At 40.6% G+C, this 20,397-nt stretch overlaps 1 protein-coding gene across 2 annotated transcripts in view; it reads right to left on the reverse strand.

The window, feature by feature from the left end:
- Positions 1-288: 288 nt before the first annotated feature.
- The window catches only part of LOC117508293 (beta-galactosidase-1-like protein 2), a 104,773-nt gene continuing 84,664 nt past the window's right edge, over positions 289-20,397 (reverse strand). For both annotated transcript variants that reach the window (XM_034167987.1, XM_034167988.1), the window contains 2 exons: positions 1,560-1,676; positions 289-778 (listed from right to left, as the gene is read on the reverse strand). In XM_034167987.1, coding sequence (XP_034023878.1) covers positions 692-778; positions 1,560-1,676 — 204 coding nt within the window. In that variant the 3' untranslated portion in view covers positions 289-691. The remainder of the gene's footprint in view (positions 779-1,559; positions 1,677-20,397) is intronic.

Below are 20,397 nucleotides of genomic sequence, written 5' to 3' on the forward strand. Positions count from 1 at the left end.
ATTTGAATTGACTATGTCAACTGAATGCTTCCATCAGTAAAAGTATTAAAATCTAAAAAGTCAAACTTTACCAAATATAAACCCTTTGCACCATGCAGTTCCTATAAAAACAAAAATTCTGTGAAGCTGTGAATGACTGAATGACTCAGCTGACACCAACAACCATGTTACACACACACACACACACACACACACACACACACACACACACACACACACACACACACACACACACACACACACACACACACACACACACACACACACCCTCTATTAACAGCTCTTTAATTTGTGATTTCTGAGATTTGTTATTGTGTACTTTTTATTATTGCCATTTACTCTTATATTACTAGTGTTGATTTTGTTTCATGCTTTGATTCCTGGGAAAGCCCTACAATAAATAATTTTAACTCTTATTAACAATAAAATTGTGATATCTTTGGACTATAAGTCACACTGTTTGTAGGATCTCCGAAATTATTAAAAAAATAAAATGACTTATTCTCTGAAAAAAATTATTTTCTGTTCGTATAGAAAATGGCATGTTTGCTGATATATATATACTTTGGAGTATGCAATGTATACAATGTTGCCTGAGTAGATCATGTGCTCTGCAGTCGCCTCAGTCCTGTTACCCAGTGCGACTCTCCAGACAACCTCTTCTTCTCCTGTTCCCACAATCATTCTGTCCTCAGTTGTGATCAACAGTCATTCCATAGTCAGGCTTGTTGGAAAACTGGATCCTCCCATCTGTGTGCTGCTCTTCAAATACTATGACCTGTGTTTTTTTTAAAAAAAAAAAAAAAAGCAACATCTTAACAACAGTCAAATGTCAAATGACAGAGAGAGAGGGAGGATGAGCAGAAACAAAACACATATACTGAAGACTGCTTAAAAACCTTTTCAGCCATACCATCAGGTTACTGACACCAAATTATATGAGGCTGAAATGTAAAAGTCCACTCAAGGTCACAGAATCCTCGAAAATTATTTGAAGAGCATTAAATCACATTTATGTTCAAAAAGATCAAATGAAAATAAACTGTTTTCCACTAAAGTATGGCTATTTTTATTAATAAAAATGCATTGCTCACTGGTGAATTTCCATCCAGTTTTAAGTCTAATGGAATCTTCAGAGGGCCACAGAGGGCACTGTGCAACAGCTGCCACTTCTACAGGGACAAAACTATGAAAGGCATTGATACTGAACAAATACTGCATATGGTGTTCCATTAGGTTGGTTATTGTTTCAATCAGGTTGAAAGCTGAAAAATGTTTCTGGACATCTGTACGTGACTTGGCCTTGATTCAGCGGTGATGTGTGTTGGCTACTATACATTTCATTACACAATATGAAACTAAATTACACAGTGTTTGATGAACAAACAATGGCAACATTCAGTTTTGTGTGTTCCGTCACAGAGGGGTCACGTCATAATGTAGTTGCCATAGTAAATAATGTGTATATAAATCAATTTAAAGGCCATGACTGTTAAGTGTAATAAAAAAAAACTTGTATAAATGGTGAGTATATAAAAGTGTAATTGAGACATAAGTACCTCATTGTGTCCCGTTTGAAGCCAAGGGCCTGGGACATACAGTGTTTGCTGAGGACCAACGGACCAGTAGCGTCCAAGATTTATGCCATTGATGAATACCACACCTTTGCTTGAACCCTATGGACAGAAAAAAAAAAAAAAAAAGAGTATTTTTGAACATGAACATCTTTTGCTCCATAGACCATAAATAGTGACAATTTTTGTAATTTTGCTTCTGTGGACCATCACAATGTAGCTGAAATGGAACAATCAAGATACATCTGTAGTGTAGAATCTCAGCTTAAATTCAATGGGTTTTACAAAAACATTGCATTGAACATTTAGGAATGATTGTTGTTTTTCAAAGTAATACCTCCATTTTGAGAGGCCATAAGTAATTGGAGGAACTATAATTCAGAATTATTTTTCATAGAAATCATTTAGCACTTTCACAGTCTTATTTTGATAAGTCAGGTGATGGGTTGACGAACATTTCCAAATCACTGAATACAGTAGTGTTCAGAATAATAGTAGTGCTATGTGACCAAAAAGATTAATCCAGGTTTAGAGTATATTTCTTATTGTTACATGGGAAACAAGGTAACAGTAGATTCAGCAGATTCTCACAAATCCAACATGACCAAGCATTCATGATATGCACACTCTTAAGGCTATGAAATTGGGCTATTAGTAAAAAAAAAAAGTAGAAATGGGGGTGTTCACAATAATAGTAGTGTGGCATTCAGTCAGGGAGTTCGTTAATTTTGTGGAACAAACAGGTGTGAATCAGGTTCCCCCTATGTAAAGATGAAGCCAATACCTGTTGAACATGCTTTTCTCTTTGAAAGCCTGAGGAAACAGCATAGTTTGATTAAAAAGTTGATTGGAGAGGGGAAAACATACGCAGGTGCAAAAAATTATAGCCTATTCATCTACAATGATCTCCAATGCTTTAAAATAGACCAAAAAACTAGAGACACGTGGAAGAAAATGGAAAACAATCATCAAAATGGATAGAAGAATAACCACAATGGCAAAGGCTCACCCACTGATCAGCTCCAGGATGATCAAAGACAATCTGCAGTTACCTGTAAGTGCTGTGACAGTTAGAAGACGCCTGTGTGAAGCTAATTTATTTGCAAGAATCCCCCGCAAAGTCCCTCTGTTAAATAAAAGACGTGCAGAAGAGGTTACAATTTGCCAAAGAACACATCAACTGGCCTAAAGACAAATGGAGGAATATTTTGTGGACTGATGAGAGTAAAACTGTTCTTCTTGGGTCCAAGGGCCGCAGACAGTTTGTGAGACGACCCCCTATATATCGCATACCAGGTATCATGGATCAGTTTGGATATGTCAAAATACTTGAAGAGGTCATGTTGCCTTATGCTGAAGAGGACATGCCCTTGAAATTGGTGTTTCAACAAAACAATGACCCCAAGCACACTAGTAAACAGGCAAAACCTTGGTTCCAAACCAACAAAATGCCTCGCAGATGTGAAGAAATCATGAAAAACTGTGGTTATACAACTAAATACTAGTTTAGTGATTCACAGGAATGCTAAAAAAAAGCAGTTTGAACATAATAGTTTTGAGTTTGTAGCATCAACAGCAGATGCTACTATTATTGTGAACACCCGCTTTTCTACTTTTTTTAACCTTTTTTTTTTTTTACTAACAGCCCAATTTCGTAGCCTTAAGAGTGTGCATATCATGAATGCTTGGTCTTGTTGGATTTGTGAGAATCTACTGAATCTACTGGTACCTTGTTTCCCATGTAACAATAAGAAAGATACTCAAAACCTGGATTAATCTTTTTAGTCACATAGCACTACTATTATTCTGAACACTATTGTATGTCTTGGACTTCACTTACATTAATCATTAAGAAATAGAAAGAGTATGGTACTGTCAGGAAACTTTATTTGAAGTAGGCACACCAAAAAACAAAATGTGGAGCAAAATTTACTTAAAAAAAAATCTTGGTAACGGAGTCACGTTACATGGTTGGTAAATATGGCTGCCTGAGACACAGATCCGACCACCATTGTTAAGTTAATCCTACAACTAGTGCCTAAAAATAACTATAAAAATGTGTTTCATATTTAAAAAAAACTTTCTTGGTCATATAGGATGGCAAAACAACTCAAAAGCGGGGATATTAAGAAGCATCAGGGCACACACCATGATGGCGATGACAACATCTCAGAAGCCCCAGAGGCAGCGCGTTTCAGCCAGGACACTGCTAATATTTTTGCTAAACTAATTTTTGCTAAACTTGCTAAAAAAATATCCAACGATTTAGCCAGCCTTGGCGATATACACCAAACCACAACCTCAGTTGAAGGGAAAGTGTCTTCACTTATCTTGCGAATGTGGAGAAAAGGACAGAGTGGCTGGTGGAATCTGATAATAAACTGAGGGAGTTGCTGGAGGCGACTCTGCTTGCTGCTAAAGCAGAGCTAGAGGATCTCTGTGATAAACTTGAAGATATGGAGAACCGCAACAGAAGGAATAACCTATGATCTGTGGGTGTCCCAGAGGGTGATAGATATAGCAGTGTTTATGCAGAAACTACTGACTTTGATCCTTGGCTGGAACAAAATAGTGCAACCACTGGAGATAGACCAAGCACACTGAGCCCCAACACTGCGTCCAAGTGCAGGGGAGAGACCACATACGATCCCAGTTTGCCTCTAGTGCTCAGTCGACAGGGAGTTCATTCTACGCACTGTGCGGAATAAATCAGAGCTAATCTGGGAAGGTAACCCCATCATAATTTTCCCTGGTCACACAGCTGAAATGGGATAAATTCAGGAAGAGCAAGAAAGCTCTACAGGAACCCAACACAACGTTCGTCCTACTCTACCCGGCTATCCCGAGGTTCAACCACAGCAGGACCCAGGAGCGCTTTGAGGATCTGAAAAAAGGCTAGCCAGGGGTAAGGATGCTTTCAAAATGATCAGGACCAAAATAAAGTGTGTTTTGGATATTATTTGCAGTTAAGAGGTAACTGGACAAAGGAGAGACTGTGAGACAGGGATTTTCATTCAGTCATTTTATTTGCAGGGACCTCCTCAAAATGCTATCAAGTATATGAAAGTGATTAAGATATGGTCGGTCCGGATAGGATCAGTCACTTGGACAGTCAACATTCATGGATTGTCAGTCATGTTCAGTTATAAGGGGAAGTGCCGAGTTCAGGGTCATGTGCTTTGTTTGGGAAACAGGTTATTTTGAGTTCTCTTTGTTTGTTGGTTCTTTTGTTTCTTCATTGTTACTATTTATGCTTAAAATCTGTTTATGACTGCTAAAATGGAAAATCTGAGCATTTCCACCTGGAATGTGAAAAGCCTGGGGCATCCAATTAAGAGGAAGAAGGTATTTGCTATTCTAAAATCAAAATAACGATGTAGTGTTTCAACAGGAGGCGCACCTCTCTGCTGAAGAATCAGAGAAATTGTGTAGAGGATAGGTGAGTCATTTTTATTATAATGTAGGATCTAGCCAAAGCTGTGGGGCGTTAATACTTATTAACAGAAAGCTACAATTTAAATGTACAACCCAAATTCCAATGAAGTTGGGACATTGTGTAAAATGTAAATAAAAACAGAATACAATGATTTGCAAATCCTCTTCAATCTATATTCAATTGAACACACCACAAAGACCAGATATTTAATGTTCAAACTGATAAACATTGTTTTTGTGCAAATATTTGCTCATTTTGTAATGGATGCCGGCAACAGGTTAAAAAAAAAGCTGAGACAGTGGTATGTTTACCACTGTGTTACATCACCTTTCCTTCTAACAACACTCAATAAGCAACCTGGTCTCACAGCAAGTCATGATTCAGCAGCATGAAATATAGATTAATCGATTGGTTCGTGATATTGTGACGAAAAGCGCCTCATTTTCGTCACGGCAACACAAATTCATTCTAATTCATTCTGTAATGGCTGCATGAAATTAAAAGTGAAGCGGGGGGGTATGGTTAGGGTGGGGGGAAAGAGTAAGATTAGGTTATGGTTAAGGGTAGGGTCGAGGGTAGGAGCAGGGTTAGGAATAGTGAGTTAAATAAAACCCTGTCATGAAAATTTGAGTCATTTCGTCATGGGAGCACGAAAAAAACAAAAACAAAAAAAACATGAGACTGGGCTACAATAAGCGTTTGGGAACGGAGGACACTAATTGTTGATGCTTTGTAGGTGGAATTCTTTCCCATTCTTGCTTGATGTACGACTTCAGTTGTTCAACAGTCCGGGGTCTCCATTGCTGTATTTTGTGCTTCATAATGTGCCACACATTTTGAATGGGCGACAGGTCTGGACTGCAGGCAGACCAGTCGAGTACCCGCACTCTTTTACTATGAAGCCACGCTGTTGTAACACATGCAGAATGTGGCTTGGCATTGTCTTGCTGAAATAAGCAGGGACATCCCTAAAAAAGACGTTGCTTGGATGGCAGCATGTGTTGCTCCAAAACCTGGATGTACCTTTCAGCATTGATGGTGCCATCACAGATGTGTAAGTTGCCCATGCCATGGGCACTAACACACCCCCATACCATCAGATGCTGGCTTTTGAACTTTACGCCAGTAACAATCTGGATGGTCTTTTTCCTCTTTTGTCCGGAGGATACAACATCCATGATTTCCAAAAACAATTTGAAATGTGGACTCATCAGACCACAGCACACTTTTCCACTTTGCGGCTGTCCATTTCAAATGAGCTCGGCCCCAGAGAAGGCGGAGGCGGCGTTTCTGGATGTTGTTGATGTATGGCTTTCGCTTTGCATGGTAGAGTTTTAACTTGCACTTGTAGATGTAGTGACGAACTGTGTTAATTGACAATGTTTTTTGAAGTGTCCTTGAACCCACGCACTAAGATCTTTAACATCAGGGGTGGTCAAGTTCGGTCCTCGAGAGCTACCTTCCTGACACTCTTAGTTGTCTCCCTGCTCCAACACACCTGAATCCAATGAAAGGCTCATTAAAAGTTTGCTAACGAGTCTTTCATTGGATTCAGGAAGGAAGACAGCTCTCAAGGACCGAACTTGGCCACCCCTGCTTTACACAATCATGCCGGTTTTTAATGCAGTGCCACCTGAGGGATCGAAGGTCACGGGCATTCAATGTTGGTTTCCGGCCTTGCCGCTTACATGTAGAAAGTTCTCCAGATTCTCTGAATCTTCTGATTATACAACCCCTGGCAAAAATTATGGAATCACCGGCCTCGGAGGATGTTCATTCAGTTGTTTAATTTTGTAGAAAAAAAGCAGATCACAGACATGACACAAAACTACAGTCATTTCAAATGGCAACTTTCTGGCTTTAAGAAACACTATAAGAAATCAGAAAAAAAAATTGTGGCAGTCAGTAACGGTTACTTTTTTAGACCAAGCAGAGGGGAAAAAATATGGAATCACTCAATTCTGAGGAAAAGTTATGGAATCATGAAAAATAAAAGAACGCTCCAACACATCACTAGTATTTTGTTGCACCACCTCTGGCTTTTATAACAGCTTGCAGTCTCTGAGGCATGGACTTAATGAGTGACAAACAGTACTCAGGTTCAGGTTAAGGTAACTTTATTTGTACCCGCAGGTAGATTTGGCTTGCAGCAAACAGAAAACAGAAAAAAGGCGTCCATGTTAGTCAACACAACAACAACAATAAAAAAACACTAAAAATACTAACAAAGAACATACACAAAACAAGTTAAACACCACCAAGGACTCACAACCTTAAAACCACTAAAAAGATGGTCAGCTTAAAACTAGTGTGCAAAGGGCAAATAAATAAATAAGTATATAAATATCTAAATATAACCATATGCAAACCTACTAAGATGTGTTCAGTTGCACAATTGCTGTTGGGACAAAACTACTCCTGTAGCGTTTTGTTCTACACCTTGGGACTAATGATGGCTTTCATTTAGCTTTTCTGTATGTAAATCCCATTTTCTTTAGGCGTTTTTTTACAGTTCGGTTACAGACGTTGACTCCAGTTTCCTCCCATTTGTTCCTCATTTGTTTTGTTGTGCATTTTTGAGACATATTGCTTTAAGTTTTCTGTCTTGATGCTTTGATGTCTTCCTTGGTCTACCAGTATGTTTGCCTTTAACAACCTTCCCATGTTGTTTGTATTTGGTCCAGAGTTTAGACACAACTGACTGTGAACAACCAACATCTTTTGCAACATTGCGTGATGATTTACCCTCTTTTAAGAGTTTGATAATCCTCTCCTTTGTTTCAATTCACATCTCTTGTGTTGGAGCCATGATTCATGTCAGTCCACTTGGTGCAACAGCTCTCCAAGGTGTGATCACTCCTTTTTAGATGCAGACTAACGAGCAGATCTGATTTGATGCAGGTGTTAGTTTTGTGGATGAAAATTTACAGGGTGATTCCATAATTTATTCCTCAGAATTGAGTGAGTCCATATTTTCTTCCCTCTGCTCTGTCTAAAAAAGTAACCGTTACTGACTGCCACAATTATTTTTCCTGATTTTGTATAGTGTTTCTTAAGGCCAGAAAGTTGCCATTTGAAATGACTTTAGTTTTGTGTCATGTCTGTGATCTGCTTTTTTTCTACAAAATTAAACAACTGAATGAACATCCTCCGAGGCCAGTGATTCCATAATTATTGCCAGGGGTTGTAGTAGTACTGTTCCAAGAAGGCTGCCTAGAGCATTAGCAGTGAGAGGTTTGTTTGAGTCTTTGGAGCATATGGAAGTGTGGAGAATGTTAAATTCAAAAGGAAGAGATTCCACATTTTTTTCTGTCACAGATTCAACATTCTCCCGGATAGGTTTTTTCTCATTTCCAAAAACCTCCTACAGTCCGTGATTTCCAGTTGTATTGGAAGTATTTTAGTTTCAGACCATGCATCAGTTAGCTTGGAGATGCTACCTTTTAGCAACAGGATACAAATGCCAAGATGGAGATTTAAGTCATCCCTATTACTAGAATTTGAAGGGGTATTTAAAGTATATATTGAGTTAAATGAATCTACACCACCCTCTGCAGGGATTGCCTGGGAGGTGTTAAAGGTGATATTGAGAGGCTATATTATCAAACATGCCTCTTGTAAAAAGAGTATTGTAAAGCAGGTTGAGACTGAAGACAAGATCAAGAACTGTGAGGCCAAATTAAAAAAATAATTTAAATTTAGAAGATTTAATCACTCACACATAACTCAAATATGATTACAATTGCATATTGTCACAGAAAGTGGAATTCTCACTTTTAAGAATGAGACAAAGGTATTATGAATCAAGCGACAAAGTAGGCAAATTATCGGCAATCTGTTTAAAACAGAAAGAGCTCTCATCTGTTATTTGGCAGTTAGATCAGAAGAGAGAAGAATTAAACAGCAGATATTAACAATATGTCTAGAGACTTTTATGTGAATTTATATAGAGCAGACAATCAGTGCAAGGAAGAGGATATGGAAATGTTTTTTCAAGGACTGATCTAACCAGTTTATCCAAATCACCAAAGATGGACCTTGATCTGTCGATAACTAGTGAAGAAATTAAAGCACTACCAACTGGAAAGGCCCTGGGACTAGATGGCTTTACAGCTATATTTTTAAAATGTTATGCCACTGAACTGGTGCCTCTGCTACTCAGTATGTATAATGAAGCATTTATAAAGGGGGATTTACCAGCTACTCTATCAAAAGCTTTGACAACGCTGGTTCTTAAAAAGGAAAAGGATCCTTGCTGCTGTAAGAACTATTGTCCAATTTCCCTTATTACATTACATGCTAAAATGTTGTCCAAAGTACTTGCAACCAGACTAGAGAAGGTAATGACCTCTGTAGTGAAAGAAGATCAGGTGGGTTTCATTCAGGGACACAGCTCTGCAGACATTAGATGTCTGCATAGACTGCGCCCTTCCCTCCCTGCAGGACATCTTCATCTCTCACTGCATCACCAGATCTCAAAGCATTATGAAGGACCCCTCACACCCTGGTCATCATATGTTTGTACTGCTGCCCTCTGGTAAACGTTTCAGGTCCATCAAATCATGCACAAATAGATTCAAAAACAGTTTCTACCCCACTGCAATATGGACAGTCAACATTTCCAATCATTTTCACACATGGTCCATCTAGATCTGACAGACTGAGCCCTTCTGAGGGTCGGACTGCATTTAGTTTATGCACTTTTTCCAGTCTACCTCACTTGCTATTCCAATTGAGTATGGAGAATGTATGTGTATGTATGTGGGGTTTCTGGGGATGGGGCAGTGAGGGGTGATGGAGGTGCAGGTTTTTTTTGTACTGTCTTATATTATTTTAGTACTCTACACATATATATACACACACACATATACACACACACATACACACACACATATACACACACACATATACACACACATATACACACATATATATATACACACACACACGAGGTCTATTAGAAAAGAAACCGACAGTTTTAATTTTTAAAAAAACTATATGGATTTGAATCACGTGTGATTACATCAGCCAAGCTTGAACCCTCGTGCGCATGCGTGAGTTTTTTCATGCCTGTCGGTGACGTCATTCGTCTGTGAGCACGCCTTGTGGAAGGAGTGGTCCAGCCCCCTCGTCGGATTTTCATTGTCTGAGAAGTTGCTGAGACTGGCGCTGTGCTTGATCAAACTTTTTTCAAAAGCTGTGAGGCACATCCAAGTGGACATCATTTAAGAAATTCAGCTGGTTTTCGGTGTAAATTTTAATGGCTGATGAGAGATTTTGGATTGTTTCTATCGCTGTAAGGACTTCCCACGGAGCGGGACGTCGCGCAGCGCTCCGAGGCGACGTCGTCATCCTGTTTCAAGCTGAAAACCTCCAAATTTAAGCCTCTGTTGACCTAGGACATCATGAGAGAAGTTTCAGAAGAGCTCGGAATCAGCAGTTTATCCGGACATTCCACTATTAAAGGAGATTTTTTTAATGAAAGACCTGCGGATGGATTGGCGCACGCCCGCCACAGGAAAAATACCTCCGTGTTGATAACCATTTATAAAATCCAGGTGGCTTTGGTGGCTTTCAGTTGAGTGAGTATCTGAGAAATTGTTTAACAGCAGGGCATGTTCCAACCTGTCCTTAAGGCTTCCAACGGAGGTGTTTTTCCTGTGGCGGGCGCGCGGCGCCGGCTGCAAGCCGACGCGCCAATCCGTCCGCACGTCTTTCATTAAAAAAATCTCCTTTAACAGTGGAATGTCCGGATAAACTGCTGATTCAGAGCTCTTCTGAAACTTCTCTGTTCTCTCACGACGTCCTGGGTCAACAGAGGCTTAAATTTGGAGGTTTTCAGCTTGAAACAGGATGACGACGTCACCTCGGAGCGCTGCGCGACGTCCCGCTCCGTGGGAAGTCCTTACAGCGATAGAAACAATCCAAAATCTCTCATCAGCCGTTAAAATTTTCACCAAAAACCAGCTGAATTTCTCGAATGATGTCCATTCGGATGTGCCTCACAGTTTTTGAAAAAACTTTGATCAAGCACAGCGCCAGTCTCTCAGCAACTTCTCAGACAATGAAAATCCGACGAGGGGGCTGGACCACTCCTTCCACAAGGCGTGCTCACAGGCGAATGACGTCAGCGACAGGCGTGAAAAAACTCTCGCATGCCAACGAGGGTTCAAGCTTGGCTGATGTAATCACACGTGATTCAAATCCATATGGTTTTTTAAAAAAATAATAAGGTCGGATACTTTTCTCACAGATCTCGTATATATATATATATATATATATATATATATATATATATATATATATATATATATATATATATATATATATTAGAGCACCAAGAGGACTGCTATCCAATTTCGTTGTATTTTGTGCAATGACAAAGAATTCAATCAATCATTAATATTATGTTGGCAGTCTCAGATTCTAATTCAGCAATTGCTGCTGTATCGCTTGATGCTGAATATGTGTTTGATAGGGTGGAATGGGGATTATTGTTCAGGACTTTAGAAATTTTTGGAGAAATTTTGATAAAGTGCATATGCTTGTTGTATAATGGGCCAGAAGCAGTAGTACAAAGTAACAAATACATCTCTTCATATTTTGAGTTGGGGAGAGGTACACATCAGGGTTCACCCCTTAGCTCTCTACTGTTTTGTTTGATGATGGAGCCTCTGGCAGCTGCAATTAGGGGTGATGATAATTTTCCAGGGGCAGTGTATAATGGCTCTGCCCACAAATTAATGATGTTCACTGATGATATTCTGCTACTGCTGTCAGACCCTGTGGTAACAATACCCTCATTGTTAAACACAATTAACACGTTTTCAAAAATCTCAGGATGTAAGGTTAGCTATGATAAATCTCGCTCTTCCTTTAACAAAGTTTTGGACATTGACACTCTTTCAAGATGTAAGATTTAGATGGCCAAAACATGGGCTAAAATACCATGGTATTTTTTTCCTCCTAAATTAAAGGATATTATTAAGGTGAATTCTGACCCCTTAATAAATGGACTGGACACTGCTGCAAAACAGTGGTCATCACTGTATCTGGGGAAAAGTTAAGGTCATTAAAATGAATTATATCCCCAGGATTAACTATCTGCTTCATTCTTTGCCATTAAATATCCCAGAATTTTACTTCAAATGACTTACCAATATATTTAAAGAATTTCTGTGAAATGGAAAATGAGGAAGCCAGTCAACAGTGGAGGATTAGGACTTCAAAAGTTAGTATATTACTATTATACATTTAATCTAAGGCACTTCGCACATTGGGCTTGACCTCCAGAAGCAGCCGCCCTCCCCTCCATGGAGCAGTCTGTGTTAGCCCCCCTCCCTCTCCTCCAGTGTCTGTCCGCTAAATTATCTGCTCATCTAATCATATTTCACCCTAAAGGTGTATAGAGAAGGATCTCAAGGCTGATAGATTTTGACGCTCATTTAAACAAAGTTGCTAGCATTTGGTTAAATCCTAAGTTAAACATTAATAAAAAAGTATTTATCCAGAAGGACTGGGCAGAAAGAGCAATCCTGGTAAAATCCTCCAGGTACTGGGTGAAGGTCACAAAGCAGCTAAGTATTATAGGATGCTGATGAAATGTGAGGGGAGACAGGGATCTCAGCCCTGAGACTTTCCTGGGAAAGAGACTTGGAGGTATTATATGAAAAACAGGAAAAGGATATGGTTTGTGGAAATTGATAGTTATGCTTATTCAAATTAAGATTCTGCACCTATTTTATTGGACCCCAAGTAGGCTCTTCAGACTTGGTTTAAAAGATACAGATACTTGTTGGAAGTGTTGTGTGGAATAACACTCAACACTTAAGAACATGTGTTGTGGTCATGCCCTAAGATTAATCAATACTGCATGAAGATTCACAGTTACATTGTCAGAGGCCTAAAAAGACATTCTGTACTCTGCCCTAAGCTATATATATTAGGAGACTGTAAAGTGTTGTCTGCTTTTCCTCAGCCACAAAAATCTTGGATGCAAACGGCTATCATGATTGGATGACAGATTATTCTCAGAAACTGGAGAAACATGGTGAACCTTCTTTCCAGGACTGGGTGACTAAATTAGGCAAAGCAGCTCCATATGAAAGGATGTCATATAGGGTGCAGAACAGAACAGAACCGTACTTTCTGAAGTGGGACATGTACCAAGTGGATGCTCAGACTTGTTAGGAACAGGGTGGAGATATGATTATTATGGGATTATTGTTTATTACTACTTCTCTTGCTTTTTCGTTAATGCTTTTGTTATTACCATTATTGTCCAGGTCTTATATTATTTATTATGACATGATATATCTATTTCTGTGAAATCTACAAGTTCATAGGCACTTTTTGGTTAAGTTGACCATTCCTTGTATTCTGTGTTGGAATAGAAGGTATTCTGTATTTTTTGGTGATGCTACTGATTTGTACGAGGGCTGTCAATAAAGTAACGGTCCTTTTTATTTTTTTCAAAAACTATATGGATTTCATTCATATGTTTTTACATCAGACATACTTGAACCCTTGTGCGCATGCGTGAGTTTTTCCACGCCTGTCGGTGACGTCATTCGCCTGTGAGCACTCCTTGTGGGAGGAGTCGTCCAGCCCCTCGTCGGAATTCCTTTGTCTGAGAAGTTGCTGAGAGACTGGCGCGTTGTTTGATCAAAATTTTTTCTAAACCTGTGAGACACATTGAAGTTGACACGGTTCGAAAAATTAAGCTGGTTTTCAGTGAAAATTTTAACGACTGATGAGAGATTTTAAGGTGAATCTGTCGCTTTAAGGACTTCCCACGGTGCGAGACGTCGCTCAGCGCTCTCAGCCGCCGTCGTCAGCCTGTTCAAGCTGAAAACCTCCACATTTCAGGCTCTATTGATCCAGGACGTCGTGAGAGAACAGAGAAGTTTCAGAAGAAGTCGGTTTCAGCATTTTATCCGGATATTCCACTGTTAAAGGAGATTTTTTTTTAATGAAAGACGTGCGGACGGGTCCGCGCGTCAGGACGCAGCCGCCGCGACGCTCCGCCACAGGAAAAACACCTCTGTTGAAAGCCTTAAGGACAAGTTGGAACATGTCCTGCCTGTTAAACAATTTCTCATATACTCACTCCACTGAAAGCCATCAAAAGCCGCCTGGATTTTACAAATGGTTATCAACACGGAGGTGTTTTTCCTGTGCCGCCACACCGCGTCGGCTGCGTCCCGACGCGCGGATCCGTTCGCACGTCTTTCATTAAAAAAATCTCCTTTAACAGTGGAATATCCGGATAAAATTCTGAAACAGACTTCTTCTGAAACTTCTCTGTTCTCTCACGACGTCCTGGATCAATAGAGCCTGAAATGTGGAGGTTTTCAGCTTGAACAGGCTGACGACGGCGGCTGAGAGCGCTGCGCGACGTCTCGCACTGTGGGAAGTCCTTAAAGCGACAGAATCACCTCAAAATCTCTCATCAGCCGTTAACATTTTCACTGAAAACCAGCTTAATTTTTCGAACCTTGTCCACTTCGATGTGTCTCACAGGTTTAGAAAAAATTCTGATCAAACAACGCGCCAGTCTCTCAGCAACTTCTCAGACAAAGGAATTCCGACGAGGGGCTGGACGACTCCTCCCACAAGGAGTGCTCACAGGCGAATGACGTCACCGACAGGCGTGGAAAAACTCACGCATACGCACGAGGGTTCAAGCATGTCTGACGTGAAAACATATGAATGAAATCCATATAGTTTTTGAAAAAAATAAAAAGGACCCTTACTTTATTGACAGCCCTCGTATATTATAAAATAAAAAAAAATGCAAGTCATAAAAACAAAAATCTTGGTAATAATTTGCACACAGAAATGAAAGTTAATTTAACTGAGAATATTCTCTTTTTTTTGCCTGTAAATCATACTTAGAAAGCTTTAGTAAATTGTTCTTCAAATCTGTGTCCAGTCTAATAAAAAGAAGTTTTTGGAATTCCTGTCATCTTGCAACATATTATTAAATCATTGACTGTATTAAATCACAGGTTCAAATCCTGTTTTTGTACATCAATGTCCTTAATCAGTAAAAATGAGGTGGTACATGTGATTTGTGAGATGACAACCCACTGTTTTTTTTTTTCCACTTTATCAGTTTTGGGACACTGTTCAAGCACATTTTATGAAGGACAAGTGAGTAACATTTGCTTACAAAAGCAACAGAATATAAGCAGTTACATTTACAAGAATTTCTGTGTGCAAATTGCTACCAAGATTCTTTTTTTCAAGTAAATTTTACTCTATATCTTTTTCAGTAGTTCTCAAAAACCGAGTGACTATGCAAAGAGACAACTGCTGTGGCAGGTCACCAAGTGACTTACAACAAATCTGAAGAAGATATAGCTTTCTATTGTTGTGACTGGAGAAACCGTGCATAGCGCAACCTTTGTCTGTTGCACATAACCAGTCACACATGCATGGTGGAGTGGCACAGAAAACTATTTCCTTTAAAACAAGATATGAAATTTCAGTTACAGTTTGACAGATGGCACATGGAAGACTCAATGCTAAATGTTATCTGTTTTTTTTCTAAGCATATTTCTCTGTTTCACCACACTATGAAGCTGTGACTGGTGATGTAAAAGACAAAAGATTGTCAGAAGAGGAAGATCGGGTCTGATATCGGTCTAATTATCTTGCCGTGTGAACCAGGCTTTAGAAATGTCCATGTATTATCCCCTTACTTACATGCTGAATTTTTTTGTGTGTATAATTAATTATTTGCATTCACAACACTACTGATATTTAGTTTGGTCATTTAATTGTGGCCTGTAAAAATGTAGTAAATCTGCCTTGTTCCAGTCTATGAGGGAAAGTCACACACTGTCATCCACTTCACACTACAGAATCCTGGGAAAGCAGTGGTACCAAGGGCCTATACAGAATTTTCTCCCTTGGAGCACATCTGGATTGTTCATTTCAATCCCATTGTGGTGGTGTACATGCAAAATTACAAAAATAATGCCACGGGCACTGAAGCTCACCTGGATGATAGAAGACATCACAATTTCAGCGAGAAAAGTGGGCATAGCCATAATTCAAAGGTCGTATCAAGTTCAAAATTTTTAAATTTTAAAACCTCATTGGATATGTTTTGGAGCTACCTTTACAAGGTACAATTGTACCAAATTTCAGCTGAATGTCTTTAAAAACTGCTGACCAATGGCTTGAGGTGGCATTTTCAATATGGCCACCATGGCAGCCATGTTTGACATCAGAATGGAATGTTTTGAACAAACTTTGGTGCCCTTATAGGACTGAACATTTATGCCAATGTTCAGCTTCACGAGCTCAGAGGTTTCGAAGAACATGTTTACACCGCCGCTGATACCTACAGACAGGGGACCCACGGACATAAGCCAACAAGACCACTGGTCCAAGTGAGCTAAAAATTCACAAAAACCATCAGATGTAATTTTTGGGTTTGCTCATTGCTACCCATGTAGCAGATGTCTGCTTAAATGTTGCATAAATGGTTGACAAAAGACAGTATATGTGATTTTCAAGATGGCGACCATATATTTGAAATCAAATCAGAATGCCTCAAAAATCTTTGGTGTCCTCATGGGTAGGGACAAGGACACCAAATTTCCGCTCCATTGATTCAGTGGTTTTGGAGAAGATTCTGTTTAAAGTGACAACTAGAAAACTAGGTGTGGTCACAGTCCAGGGGTTATATCAAGATCAAAATACCTTTACCTTGTGTGTGCTTTTTATATGTGTTCATGTACCGGGCCAGCTTCTGTGTGTTATGTGTGTGTTGTCTGTCGTCATGAGGCCGGTCATGGTTTGCTTAGCCCTGCTGTTGACCTAAGGCAGGATATACATCTGGAGCTGGTCCCCGGGCGTCTAAAGACGACTTCTGCTCCTAACTGGCAATTAGGATAGGTTAAATACAGTAAACACATTTCATTGTGCAGGGAACATGTTTGTGCATATGACAATAAAATTATTTTGAATCCTTTGAATCCTTTTGAAAATTTTGCAAAACCTGCCAGATATGTTTTTAGAATTGCTCATTGCTACCCATGTAGCACATTTCAGCTCAATTGCTGCATAAATGGCTGACAAATGGGTATATATGAGATATTCATAATGGCTGCTATGGTGGCCATATTTGAAGTCAGTTTGGAACGCCTTGAACAAATGTTGGTGTCCTCATGGGTAGGTACACACACACCAAGTTTCAACTTCAATGGTCCAGTACTTTCGGAGAAGAAGATGTTGCAACTGCCGACAGACAAGTCCGCAGCATAAGCTCACTGAACCTTTGGACCAAGTGAGTGAAAAATTCTGTCACTCTCCAAAAACCAGTGGACTTGACTTAGTGCTGGACCACTGGACTTTGTTAGTGCTGCTACAGTGTCTACATTGAGGCACCAGGCTTTGATTCTCAGCACTAAAAATCTGTTAGAATATTAAAAGCATAATATACCACAAGGAGGGAATCAGTCGGTCAAGAGACAACTGATTTAATGAACTGATAAGTGCATTATGTTACCACATAAAAATTGGATCATCAAGATAACATCTTTTGCTATAAAGAGCCTTTCAAGAATTTCTCAAGAATAAATAAAATATCATTGAGTAAAAGCATCCAGTGAATTATAAGTGGGTCAGCAGCCAATAAAGCTTCTAAAAGAGGCATTTCTCTGGGGAATAAATCTAATTTGCAAAAGTACATTACAGATCTATGTAGTGCAGAGTCAAGACTCAATGAACATTTATTAGGATAATAACCAAACATTTTTAGTCTTTTGGTGATTCCGAGAGGTTATAAAGAATAGGACTGAAAATATTTTGAATTACTGAAATACACAGAGACATCTTTAACCTTCAAGCGACTAAGTGAGGTCATGATCTTGGTGGAATATTTAGGGCCCCTTCACACATAGCGCGAATGTGGTCCAATTGCGCATGAAGTGCACATGAAGCAGAAATCATATGCAATAAGTGTAAAATCGTAGCTGCATCTAACGGTTCGTAGACCTGTTGTTACAACTATTTGCGCACACCAGCGGCTGAAAGACAGAGTGTGCGCTGTGCAAGCTCATCGAACCCTCTCACGGCAGGTGTCAGACAAATTCCATCTGACACGCACGAACATCTAACACCACTTGCATGGCACTTAGAAAATGTGTGGCCATTTGCGCTGCTAACACGACAACAGTCAGCAGACAATCACTGTCGTGCTGGATCTAAAATCTCAATCGCAAGCAGACACAATGACACGTTGGTGTGTCCGCTGAATTGACAGGAGGTATGTCTGCCCACAGGAGCGGCTGTGGAGATCTGTGGTTCTGGACGTCATGGCTGGGGAACATGTACCGTGTTTGGACGGACATGAACTAACAAGTGTCCACTGTGACGTGCGTGTCTGCTTGCTGTCATCATGTGGACATACGTAAAAACATATATCGCTGTTGCAATGGGCTGCAGTGAGCACACGCATGCTGTGCACATTGACAGGCTACCCCGGGTGATCTGGACTGTCAGATCATAACACACAACGGGCGATATGAATGTCACGCCACCCACGTGAGCTCTGTTCCACATGATGTTGTGTCTGTTGTGTGGCGTGACATCCACAAGACGCATGTTGGGCAGGACACGCACGCAGGGCCAGTTGGACATGCCGCCAGCAGATGTGGACATGAGAAGAGCGAACTGCTTCTCTTTCATGTCATTTCATGACTGTATGTCTGTGACCATGGGTCATCTACAGAGGAACAGACAGATCATACTTGTATTACCCGCTTGATAAGAGGATTTCAATAAAATACAGTTTTTTTGTATGATGTGTGGTTTTATTTTTGTTCAATACATCCATGTCCTTCTTGATATCAGGCATTTTCCTGCACCTTTCACAGGACAGCGTTGGTAGCTCAGTGGTGAAGTTTCTGACTCATAATCAGAGCCAGGCAGAAACTCCTCGCACTGTGTTCCCGCATGCATGAACCATCGCAGTGGCATCGTGCATGCCTGCCCGTCAGCTTGATGATTTCGTGGTTCGCTCATACGAGCTGTTCCGCTGTGAGTCGCCCTGAGTTGTACTTATTCGTACTATGTGTGAAGGGGCCCTTATATTTGCCATTGTGATATTTGTAATCAGAAAAATCTTTCCTTCCATGAATTTTATTGTAACCTTTAATTTCAATTCAGTTTATTTTATTTATACAGCACCATATCACAACAAACCTGCCTCAAGGCACTTCACAAGAGTAAAGCCCCGGTTACACATAGACAGTAAGAGCTCCCGGAAGCGTCCCGGAAGAGTTTTTGGCCATCTTAGGGATCACATGCCGTTGTTATCGCCGGCACTAGGGGGCGTGGCTTAGTTCCGGCTTTACCGGGAATTGTCAAAAAAATTATTCAACATGTTGAATAATTCCGGGAGCGTTCCCGGAGAATTGGCGTGACGACGGAGACAACGCGAACAACTGCGTTTAATACTTTTTAATCGCCATTTCATCCTGCCCCTTCCTGTAGTGCCGCAGTTTACACCGCCATAATTGGCGGCCGGCGTTGTATCCCTAACCAACGGCATGTAAAACGGCGATAGAGCCCACATTGGCGTCCTCAAAGGCGTTTTAACTGGCGACAGAGGAAGACAAAACGGCGGCGCTAGCGGAGAGTATGCCGTTCTAAACGCCACCTCCCGCTTAAACGGCGTTCCAAATGGCCGATAGGCGGCGGAAAGTATAAAAACGCTAGCGCGCTGCATGCAGGCCTCTCACTCGTGGCCAGCTCCAGATATTTTTGCAGAGAAGCTCCAGTATGCCTCCTAAAAGAAAATTGGCAGAGGCAAGGACTTACCAAGAGGTCTGGTTCAGAAGCAGAGGAGAGGCCTGTGGTGGAGACGAGCAACACGTTGAGGAGGGGAAAATGAGAGGAAAAGAAAAGGCTGAGGATGAGCTCCCTCCCCCTGCAGTGACAGCTGCTTCAGCCTATTATACTCTGGGGGCGGTGCCTATATGCAAAAGTTCCTGGAGTAACGCAGGATTTGCCTGGATAAATCCAGCGGTACACAGGGCATTATCGGCGGCAGCAGAACACCGCCGTTCTCACGCGCATCTTAACCTGTGATTGTAAAGGATAGAACTGGGTATTAACCCCCGTTGCCTGATGTGTGCCGGATGCTACGGCATCAAAACACCGCTTTATTCGGTGGATTTAGCAGCATTTTATCCGCGGATTTGCGGCTAGTACGGCACTCAAAACGCCGGCGAAATGCTCCGCCCCTTTCCACCATGAAAACAGCCGGAACTACCGCGAACTTCGGTCTACGTACTACCCGCCGACAAAACCGTCTGTGTAACCTGGGCTTTAGGTCTAACCTTACCAACCTCCTTGAGTAAGCACACA

The sequence above is a fragment of the Thalassophryne amazonica genome, chromosome 4, assembly GCF_902500255.1.
Source record: "Thalassophryne amazonica chromosome 4, fThaAma1.1, whole genome shotgun sequence".
Classification (NCBI taxonomy): Eukaryota; Metazoa; Chordata; class Actinopteri; order Batrachoidiformes; family Batrachoididae; genus Thalassophryne; species Thalassophryne amazonica.